This window comes from Lepisosteus oculatus, chromosome 4 (assembly GCF_040954835.1).
Source record: "Lepisosteus oculatus isolate fLepOcu1 chromosome 4, fLepOcu1.hap2, whole genome shotgun sequence".
NCBI classification, from domain to species: Eukaryota; Metazoa; Chordata; class Actinopteri; order Semionotiformes; family Lepisosteidae; genus Lepisosteus; species Lepisosteus oculatus.
The window spans coordinates 1,514,131-1,525,459 of NC_090699.1; the positions used below are offsets into that span (position 1 = coordinate 1,514,131).

The 11,329-nt window shown below is 55.5% G+C and overlaps 1 protein-coding gene across 1 annotated transcript; it reads left to right on the forward strand.

The window, feature by feature from the left end:
• Positions 1-248: 248 nt before the first annotated feature.
• LOC138238242 (serine/threonine-protein phosphatase PP1-beta catalytic subunit-like) lies at positions 249-9,187 on the forward strand (the record flags this gene model as incomplete). Its single annotated transcript, XM_069188330.1, is given in 5 exon segments — positions 249-353; positions 751-873; positions 876-973; positions 2,830-2,964; positions 5,390-9,187. Coding segments are annotated over 5 exon segments (575 nt in total), but the record flags the coding sequence as incomplete, so codon positions are not given.
• Positions 9,188-11,329: the final 2,142 nt, after the last annotated feature.

Genomic DNA, 11,329 nt, shown 5'->3' on the forward strand with positions numbered 1-11,329 from the left:
GCTGTCAGGAGGGGTGTGTGTGTGTGAGGGGGTGCTGTCAGGAGTGGGGGTGTGAGAGGGGGTGCTGTCAGGAGGGGTGTGTGTGTGAGAGAGGGGGTGCTGTCAGGAGGGGTGTGTGTGAGGGGGTGCTGTCAGGAGTGGGGGTGTGTGAGGGGGTGCTGTCAGGAGTGGGGGTGTGTGAGGGGGTGCTGTCAGGAGTGGGGGTGTGTGAGGGGGTCTCATGCTCCGAGCCCTGTGTCGCTCCTCAGGCAAGCGGCGCTACAACATCAAGCTGTGGAAGACCTTCACTGACTGCTTCAACTGTCTGCCTGTCGCCGCCATCGTGGACGAGAAGATCTTCTGCTGCCACGGGGGTCAGTGCCCGCCCCTCTCTTCACCTGTCTGTCCCTCTCTCCTGACCCGTCTGTCCCTCTGTCCGGCGCAGGCCTCTCTCTCTCTCTCCTGACCCGTCTGTCCCTCTGTCCGGCGCAGGCCTCTCTCTCTCTCTCCTGACCCGTCTGTCCCTCTGTCCGGCGCTGGCCTCTCTCTCTCTCTCCTGACCCGTCTGTCCCTGTCTCTGGCACATGCTTGTCTCTCTCCCTCTCTCTTGACCTGTCTCTCTCTCTCCCTCTCCCTCTCCCTCTCTCCTGACCTGTCTCTCTCTCTCCCTCCCTCTCTCCTGACCTGTCCCTCTCTCTCTCCCTCCCTCTCTCTCTCTCTCTCTCCCCCTCTCCCTCTCTCCTGACCTGTCTCCCTCTCTCTGCGGCGCAGGCCTGTCTCCGGACCTGCAGTCGATGGAGCAGGTCCGGCGGGTCATGCGGCCCACGGACGTGCCGGACCAGGGCCTGCTGTGTGACCTGCTGTGGGCCGACCCAGACAAGGACGTGCTGGGCTGGGCGAGAACGACCGGGGCGTCTCCTTCACCTTCGGGGCCGACGTGGTGGCGAAGTTCCTGCACAAACACGACATGGACCTCATCTGCAGGGCGCACCAGGTGACTGAACACACCCTGTACACCCCTGTAGACACAGGACCTCCTCTGCAGGGCGCACCAGGTGACTGAACACACCCTGTACACCCCTGTAGACACAGGACCTCATCTGCAGGGCGCACCGGGTGACTGAACACACCCTGTACACCCCTGTAGACACAGGACCTCATCTGCAGGGCGCACCGGGTGACTGAACACACCCTGTACACCCCTGTAGACACAGGACCTCAACTGCAGGGCGCACCGGGTGACTGAACACACCCTGTACACCCCTGTAGACACAGGACCTCATCTGCAGGGCGCACCGGGTGACTGAACACACCCTGTACACCCCTGTAGACACAGGACCTCATCTGCAGGGCGCACCGGGTGACTGAACACACCCTGTACACCCCTGTAGACACAGGACCTCATCTGCAGGGCGCACCGGGTGACTGAACACACCCTGTACACCCCTGTAGACACAGGACCTCATCTGCAGGGCGCACCGGGTGACTGAACACACCCTGTACACCCCTGTAGACACAGGACCTCATCTGCAGGGCGCACCGGGTGACTGAACACACCCTGTACACCCCTGTAGACACAGGACCTCATCTGCAGGGCGCACCGGGTGACTGAACACACCCTGTACACCCCTGTAGACACAGGACCTCAACTGCAGGGCGCACCGGGTGACTGAACACACCCTTTACACCCCTATAGACACAGGGCTCCTCTGCAGAGCGCACCAGGTGACTGAACACTGCCTGGGCCTGAACACACCCTATAGACCCCTGTAGACACAGGACCTCATCTGCAGGGCGCACCAGGTGACTGAACACACCCTGTACACCCCTATAGACACAGGGCTCCTCTGCAGCGCGCACCAGGTGACTGAACACCTGGTGTGTGTGCGTGCGCTCTCAGCTGGTGGAGGTAAAGATCCCTGTAGATCGCGTGTGTGTGTGTGTGCTCTCAGCTGGTGAAGGTACAGACCTCTATAGACCCTGTGTGTGTGTGTGTCTGTGTGTGTGTGTGTGCTCTCAGCTGGTGGAGGTACAGGCCTCTATAGACCCTGTGTGTGTGTGTGTGCTCTCAGCTGGTGAAGGTACAGGCCTCTATAGACCCTGTGTGTGTGTGTGCTCTCAGCTGGTGAAGGTACAGGCCTCTATAGACCCTGTGTGTGTGTGTGTGTGTGCTCTCAGCTGGTGGAGGTACAGACCTCTATAGACCCTGTGTGTGTGTGTGTGCTCTCAGCTGGTGAAGGTACAGGCCTCTATAGACCCTGTGTGTGTGTGTGTGCTCTCAGCTGGTGAAGGTACAGACCTCTATAGACCCTGTGTGTGTGTGTGCTCTCAGCTGGTGAAGGTACAGACCTCTATAGACCCTGTGTGTGTGTGTGTGCTCTCAGCTGGTGAAGGTACAGACCTCTATAGACCCTGTGTGTGTGTGTGCTCTCAGCTGGTGGAGGTACTGGCCTCTATAGACCCTGTGTGTGTGTTTGTGTGCTCTAATCTGGTGGAGGTACAGACCGCTATAGACCCTGTGTGTGTGTGCTCTCAGCTGGTGGAGGTACAGACCTCTAAAGACCCTGTGTGTGTGTGCTCTCATCTGGTGGAGGTACAGACCGCTATAGACCCTGTGTGTGTGCGCGCGTGTGCTCTCAGGTGGTGAGGGTACAGGCCTCTATAGACCCTGTGTGTGTGTGTGCTCTCAGCTGGTGAAGGTACAGACCTCTATAGACCCTGTGTGTGTGTGTGTGCTCTCAGCTGGTGGAGGTACAGACCTCTATAGACCCTGTGTGTGTGTGTGTGCTCTCAGCTGGTGAAGGTACAGACCTCTATAGACCCTGTGTCTGTGTGTGTGTTTGCTCTCAGGTGGTGGAAGACGGCTACGAATTCTTTGCGAAGAGACAGCTGGTCACTCTGTTTTCAGCTCCAAACTACTGTGGAGAGTTTGACAACGCAGGAGCCATGATGAGTGTGGATGAGACACTGATGTGCTCCTTCCAGGTGTGTAAATGTCTGTATTAACCCCTCTCTCTCTCTCTCTCTCTCAGTGCAGTGTTAATGTACTGGAGTGTCCAGTCAGTGTGTCTGTATTAACCCCTCTCTCTCAGTGTAGTGTTAATGTACTGGAGTGTCCAGTCAGTGTGTGTGTATTAACCCCTCTCTCTCTCTCTCTCTCAGTGCAGTGTTAATGTTCTGGAGTGTCCAGTCAGTGTGTCTGTATTAACCCCTCTCTCTCAGTGTAGTGTTAATGTACTGGAGTGTCCAGTCAGTGTGTGTGTATTAACCCCTCTCTCTCTCTCAGTGCAGTGTTAATGTACTGGAGTGTCCAGTCAGTGTGTGTGTATTAACCCCTCTCTCTCTCAGTGCAGTGTTCATGTACTGGAGTGTCCAGTCAGTGTGTCTGTATTAACCCCTCTCTCTCTCAGTGCAGTGTTAATGTACTGGAGTGTCCAGTCAGTGTGTCTGTATGAACCCCTCTCTCTCAGTGCAGTGTTAATGTGCTGGAGTGTCCAGTCAGTGTGTGTATTAACCCCTCTCTCTCTCTCAGTGCAGTGTTAATGTACTGGAGTGTCCAGTCAGTGTGTCTGTATTAACCCCTCTCTCTCTCAGTGCAGTGTTCATGTACTGGAGTGTCCAGTCAGTGTGTCTGTATTAACCCCTCTCTCTCTCAGTGCAGTGTTAATGTACTGGAGTGTCCAGTCAGTGTGTCTGTATTAACCCCTCTCTCTCTCTCTCTCAGTGCAGTGTTAATGTTCTGGAGTGTCCAGTCAGTGTGTGTATTAACCCCTCTCTCTCTCAGTGCAGTGTTAATGTACTGGAGTGTCCAGTCAGTGTGTCTGTATGAACCCCTCTCTCTCAGTGCAGTGTTAATGTACTGGAGTGTCCAGTCAGTGTGTCTGTATGAACCCCTCTCTCTCAGTGCAGTGTTAATGTGCTGGAGTGTCCAGTCAGTGTGTGTATTAACCCCTCTCTCTCTCTCAGTGCAGTGTTAATGTACTGGAGTGTCCAGTCAGTGTGTCTGTATTAACCCCTCTCTCTCTCAGTGCAGTGTTCATGTACTGGAGTGTCCAGTCAGTGTGTCTGTATTAACCCCTCTCTCTCTCAGTGCAGTGTTAATGTACTGGAGTGTCCAGTCAGTGTGTCTGTATTAACCCCTCTCTCTCAGTGCAGTGTTAATGTACTGGAGTGTCCAGTCAGTGTGTGTGTGTATTAACCCCTCTCTCTCTCAGTGCAGTGTTAATGTACTGGAGTGTCCAGTCAGTGTGTCTGTATTAACCCCCCTCTCTCTCAGTGCAGTGTTAATGTACTGGAGTGTCCAGTCAGTGTGTCTGTATGAACCCCTCTCTCTCTCAGTGCAGTGTTAATGTACTGGAGTGTCCAGTCAGTGTGTCTGTATGAACCCCTCTCTCTCTCAGTGCAGTGTTAATGTACTGGAGTGTCCAGTCAGTGTGTCTGTATGAACCCCTCTCTCTCTCTCAGTGCAGTGTTAATGTACAGGAGTGTCCAGTCAGTGTGTGTGTATGAACCCCTCTCTTTCTCAGTGCAGTGTTAATGTACTGGAGTGTCCAGTCAGTGTGTCTGTATTAACCCCTCTCTCTCTCAGTGCAGTGTTAATGTACTGGAGTGTCCAGTCAGTGTGTCTGTATTAACCCCTCTCTCTCTCTCAGTGCAGTGTTAATGTACAGGAGTGTCCAGTCAGTGTGTGTGTATGAACCCCTCTCTCTCTCAGTGCAGTGTTAATGTACTGGAGTGTCCAGTCAGTGTGTCTGTATTAACCCCTCTCTCTCTCTCAGTGCAGTGTTAATGTACAGGAGTGTCCAGTCAGTGTGTGTGTATGAACCCCTCTCTCTCTCAGTGCAGTGTTAATGTACTGGAGTGTCCAGTCAGTGTGTCTGTATTAACCCCTCTCTCTCTCAGTGCAGTGTTAATGTACTGGAGTGTCCAGTCAGTGTGTCTGTATGAACCCCTCTCTCTCAGTGCAGTGTTAATGTACTGGAGTGTCCATACAGTGTGTGTCTGTATTAACCCCCCTCTCTCTCTCAGTGCAGTGTTAATGTACTGGAGTGTCCAGTCAGTGTGTGTGTATTAACCCCTCTCTCTCTCAGTGCAGTGTTAATGTACTGGAGTGTCCAGTCAGTGTGTCTGTATTAACCCCTCTCTCTCTCAGTGCAGTGTTAATGTACTGGAGTGTCCAGTCAGTGTGTGTGTATTAACCCCTCTCTCTCTCAGTGCAGTGTTAATGTACTGGAGTGTCCAGTCAGTGTGTCTGTATTAACCCCTCTCTCTCTCAGTGCAGTGTTAATGTACTGGAGTGTCCAGTCAGTGTGTCTGTATTAACCCCTCTCTCTCTCAGTGCAGTGTTCATGTACTGGAGTGTCCAGTCAGTGTGTCTGTATTAACCCCTCTCTCTCTCTCTCTCTCCCAGATACTCAAGCCTGCGGATAAGAAGCTCTTCTCCTATGGAGGAGGGGGTGGGGTGGGTTCGGGTCGCCCCGTCACTCCGCCACGGAATTCAGCGAAGGCCAAAGCCAAGAAATAGCACCCGCTGCCCCCCCTCCTCTACCTCCCTGCCCCTCCGTCTCTCTCTCCCGCCGGCCGGTGTCGCCCCAGGGGCAGAGGGGGGAGGGCGGTTCGCCGATCGGACCCTCGGAAGCTCGTGGGCCGCCCTCCTGACCCGGCCGGACCGTGTGGCCCGTTTGGGTGCCCTCTGACGAGACCGGACCACCTGTGCGGGGGCCGTGGGACCTGTAGACCTGAGGCGTGGAGCTCCTGGACCGCAGCTCGTTCACAGCAGGGTGGGGGGCCCACCCCTTTCTCCCCTGGCCCCGCCCTCACTGTGTGACCACACCCCTTTCTCCCCTGACCCCGCCCTCACTGTGTGGCCACACCCCTTCTGGACAGACAACACCCCTTTCCCCCTGGCCCCGCCCTCATAGTGTGACCTCTCCCCCTCTACGTGTGGCCACACCCCTTCTGGACTGACCACACCCCCTTTCTCCCCTGGCTCCGCCCTCATGTTGTGGCCACACCCCTCCTGTACATGCCCCACCCCTTTCCCCTTGGCCCTGCCCTCGTGGTGTGGCCACCCCCCCTCTACATGTGACCACACCCCTTTCTCCTCGGCCCCGCCCTCACGATGGGACCACTCCCCCTCTACATGTGACCACGCCCCTTCCTGCTGTGTGTGTGCTGACCTCCGCTCCTGCAGCGGCTCTGAGGGGCCAGGGGTCGCTGATCGCTGTGTGGGCTCCCTGGGTGGGACGGCGACCCTCCCTCGGGGCAGTACTCTGTACCTCTGTCTGGGCCCTTATAGGGTAGCATCCCTGTCCATCGTGTGGGGAAGGGCGGGGCCTGTGACGGGCTCAGCCAATCAGGTGGGGGAATGCCCCCCCCCCTCCAATGGCTGGCTGTGCCAGTTCACACGTTTCCCCTGGCGACCCGCCCCCCCCTCGGCCCCCGCGCTGTCTGACTGGGTCTGTCCCCTGCAGGCTGACTGGGCTGGTTCACTGTACCCTGCCACAGGGCTGCGCTTTTGTGCAGAGCCCGTGATCCACCAGCACTACAGAGAGACCCTGTGGACACACCAGCACTAGATCACTGTCCCCTACTGCAGTACACTGTCCCCCTGCTGTCTCGCTGTTTACAGCCTGCACTGTCCCCTACTGCAGTACACTGCCCCCTGCTGTCTCACTGTTTACAGCCTACACTGTCCCCTACAGCAGTACACTGTCCCCTGCTGTCTCACTGTTTACAGCCTGCACTGTCTCCTACAGAAGTACACTGCCCCCTGCTGTCTCACTGTTTACAGCCTCTGTTGTCCAATACCTCAGTCACTGGCTTATCTCAGTAATAATTATATCATACAGTACACTAGCGCCTGGTTACTGTAGGACTCCGGCGCCTGTACAGTACAGTGGGCGGCTCCTGTAGGACTCCAGAGCCTGTAGGACTCCGGCGCCTGTACAGTACAGTGGGCAGCGACTGTAGGACTCTGGCGCCTGTACAGTACAGTGGGCGGCGCCTGTAGGACTCCAGCGACTGTAGGACCCCGGCGCCTGTACAGTACAGTGGGCGGCGCCTGTAGGACTCCAGCGACTGTAGGACCCCGGCGCCTGTACAGTACAGTGGGCGGCGCCTGTAGGACTCCAGCGACTGTAGGACCCCGGCGCCTGTACAGTACAGTGGGCAGCGCCTGTAGGACTCCAGCGACTGTAGGACTCCGACACCTGTACAGTACAGTGGGCGGCGCCTGTAGGACTCCCGCGCCTGTACAGTACAGTGGGCAGCGCCTGTAGGACTTGGCGACTGTAGGACTCCGACACCTGTACAGTACAGTGGGCGGCGCCTGTAGGACTTGGCGACTGTAGGACTCCGACACCTGTACAGTACAGTGGGCGGCGCCTGTAGGACTCCGGCGCCTGTACAGTACAGTGGGCAGCGCCTGTAGGACTTGGCGACTGTAGGACTCCGACACCTGTACAGTACAGTGGGCGGCGCCTGTAGGACTTGGCGACTGTAGGACTCCGACACCTGTACAGTACAGTGGGCGGCGCCTGTAGGACTCCGGCGCCTGTAGGACTCCGGCGCCTGTACAGTACAGTGGGCAGCGCCTGTAGGACTCCGGCGCCTGTAGGACTCCGGCGCCTGTACAGTACAGTGGGCAGCGCCTGTAGGACTTGGTGACTGTAGGACTCCGGCGCCTGTACAGTACAGTGGGCGGCGCCTGTAGGACTCCGGCGCCTGTAGGACTCCCGCGCCTGTACAGTACAGTGGGCGGCGCCTGTAGGACTCCGGCGCCTGTAGGACTCCGGCGCCTGTACAGTACAGTGGGCGGCGCCTGTAGGACTCCGGCGACTGTAGGACTCCGGCGCCTGTACAGTACAGTGGGCGGCGCCTGTAGGACTCCAGCGACTGTAGGACTCTGGCGCCTGTACAGTACAGTGGGCGGCGCCTGTAGGACTCTGGCGCCTGTACAGTACAGTAGGCGGCGCCTGTAGGACTCCGGCGCCTGTACAGTACAGTGGGCGGCGCCTGTACAGTACTGTGGGCGGCGCCTGTAGGACTCCGGCGACTGTAGAACACCGGCGCCTGTACAGTACAGTGGGCGGCGCCTGTAGGACTCTGGCGCCTGTACAGTACAGTGGGCGGCGCCTGTAGGACTTGGCGACTGTAGAACACCGGCGCCTGTACAGTACAGTGGGCGGCGCCTGTAGGACTCCAGCGACTGTAGGACTCCGACACCTGTACAGTACAGTGGGCGGCGCCTGTAGGACTCCAGCGACTGTAGGACTCCGACACCTGTACAGTACTGTGGGCGGCGCCTGTAGGACTCCGGCGACTGTAGGACTCCGACACCTGTACAGTACTGTGGGCGGCGCCTGTAGGACTCCGGCGACTGTAGGACTCCGACGCCTGTACAGTACAGTGGGCGGCGCCTGTAGGACTCCGGCGCCTGTACAGTACAGTGGGCGGCGCCTGTAGGACTCCGGCGCCTGTACAGTACAGTGGGCGGCGCCTGTAGGACTCCGGCGCCTGTACAGTACAGTGGGCGGCGCCTGTAGGACTCAGACACCTGTACGGGACAGCGGGCGGAGACTGTATGACTTAGCGCCTGTAGGACTCCGGCGACTGTACGGGACAGCGCCTGTAGGACTCCGGCGCCTGTACGGGACAGCGCCTGTAGGACTCCGGCGCCTGTACGGGACAGCGGGCGGAGACTGCAGGACTCCGGCGCCTGTACGGGACAGCGAGCGGACCTGTTGCAGACGTGCTGTGTCCCAGGCCCGCTGCCCAGTTGAGCCGGACAGCGGTACAGCTCTGATCCCGCTGCGCTGCTCCTAAGCGGTCACAACACCAGCACCGATACGGGCCGGGTCAGCACCATCGACACCGGTTTTTAACTCATTTTCACCAGCCAGACCCGACGGGCGCGATCCAATGTGACTTTTTTATTTTTATTTTTTAGATTCAACAATTCAGTTTTTTTTTCCTCTTTTTACCTGACAGAGAGAAGTAGGGGAATTTTAGTACACAATGTCAGATGCAATGTTGGGTTTAATTCTGATTTCTTTTTGTGAACCAATCAGGGACCTCCCCAAGCACTGTTGCTGGGTAGAATCAGAAACAAAATGCTGTTTTTATTTTTTATGTATTTTTTGACAAATCACTGATCTGTCTCTCTGTTACTAGGTAGGAAATAAAATCAATAGTGTATTTGTACAAAGGCATGTCTTATTACTTTGTGTGTGTTGGTACTCCAGGTGTGAGTGTGTCTATACAGTGTCCCTCTCGTCTGAGCACGTCTGGGATCAACTCGCCCATCCCTGTACAACACAGAGCCTGAGAGAGTCAGGGCCTGACCAGTGACACACACACACACACCCCACTGAGCACGTCTGGGATCAACTCGCCCATCCCTGTACAACACAGAGCCTGAGAGAGTCAGGGCCTGACCAGTCACACACACACACACCCCACTGAGCACGTCTGGGATCAACTCACCCATCCCTGAACAACACAGAGCCTGAGAGAGTCAGGGCCTGACCAGTCACACACACACACACACACACCCCACTGAGCACGTCTGGGATCAACTCACCCATCCCTGTACAACACAGAGCCTGAGAGAGTCAGGGCCTGACCAGTCACACACACACACACACCCCACTGAGCACGTCTGGGATCAACTCACCCATCCCTGTACAACGCAGAGCCTGAGAGAGTGGTATGGAGCTCCTATAGGGAAGGTCAGTCTGTGTGTGAGACAGTCGGGGTTCGTGAGGAAGGTCAGTGCGTGTGTGAGACAGTCGGGGTTCGTGAGGAAGGTCAGTGGGTGTGTGAGACAGTCGGGGTTCGTGAGGAAGGTCAGTGCGTGTGTGAGACAGTCGGGGTTCGTGAGGAAGGTCAGTGTGTGTGTGAGACAGTCGGGGTTCGTGAGGAAGGTCAGTGTGTGTGTGAGACAGTCGGGGTTCGTGAGGAAGGTCACTGCGTGTGTGAGACAGTCGGGGTTCGTGAGGAAGGTCAGTGTGTGTGTGAGACAGTCGGGGTTCGTGAGGAAGGTCAGTGCGTGTGTGAGACAGTCGGGGTTCGTGAGGAAGGTCAGTGGGTGTGTGAGACAGTCGGGGTTCGTGAGGAAGGTCACTGCGTGTATGAGACAGTCGGGGTTCGTGAGGAAGGTCACTGCGTGTGTGTGAGACAGTCGGGGTTCGTGAGGAAGGTCAGTGCGTGTGTGAGACAGTCGGGGTTCGTGAGGAAGGTCAGTACTGGATGTGTGGTACTGGGAAAAGCAGAGGGGTGAGGAAAGAGACCAGTTCAGTAAAGGCTTTTCTGAAGAACAGGTTTGAGTCTGGATCTGAAGGAGTTGAGAGAAGGAGACTCTCTGATGTCCTTGGGGAGAGAGTCCAGAGCTTGGGGGCGCAGCAGGAGAAGCCCTGTCACCCCTAGAGTGTCGAGGGGCTTGGGGGACAGACAGGAGAGCAGAATCAGAGGAGCGAAGGTGGTGAGGTGGGGAGCAGGGCGACAGCAGCTCAGACAAGCAGAGCCTTACAGGCGAGCAGGAGGATTTGGAAGTCGACACGAAGCCTGACGGGAAGCCAGTGCAGATCCAACGTGACTGGCCCGCGCCAGAGACAGACCTGCGAAAGGTTCTGCTCAGCGTGTGAAGGTCAACCTTACATTGAACGATTTTCATATTCTTTTAGATTTTGTTCGATCTGATTTGGATAAAGGATGTGTTTTTATTATTCATCTGTTAATTATTTTAGCTAAATACTTTATCCACTAAATGATCTAATGCCGCCCCCTCTAGTCATGCTTTTACAGCGGAATTCCTCTCTTATTTAAGTTCGATAAGACATTGAAATTGAAAGAATCAAAAGGCGGGAAAATATGTCAAAAGTATCATTTTTTGTTTTTTTCTAACCGCGAATTCCTCGGCTGTGAAGTGTCTATTTCTGTAGCTATTTTAATATTCTGTCTCCTTTTCTGTATTTCTGGTGTTTAAATAAAAACTTATTTAAAAAAAGACTCGTCCCACGCTGATAAAAAAACTAAAGGGATTCATTTGACAACACTGTACTGAACCACTCGAATCCTTCTGAGGAGCTCCTGTCGAGAAGCTTTGACTGCGACAATATTGTTGTATTCAAATTCTTTAAAAATATTGAAAAAAACAAAGTTGCAGAACTAATTTACATAAATCTCTTAGCTATAAGCTTCTTATTTAATATCCCCTTAGTTAATCTTCGTAATGTGACCGGTTCTAGTTGCCCTTGGTTGCTGTATTTTGTCCTTTGTATAATAAAAAAATGGGGGAAAAAAACCCCATCAGGGACACGAAGCCGAAGGGTCCTTTGTGGCTCTTGTC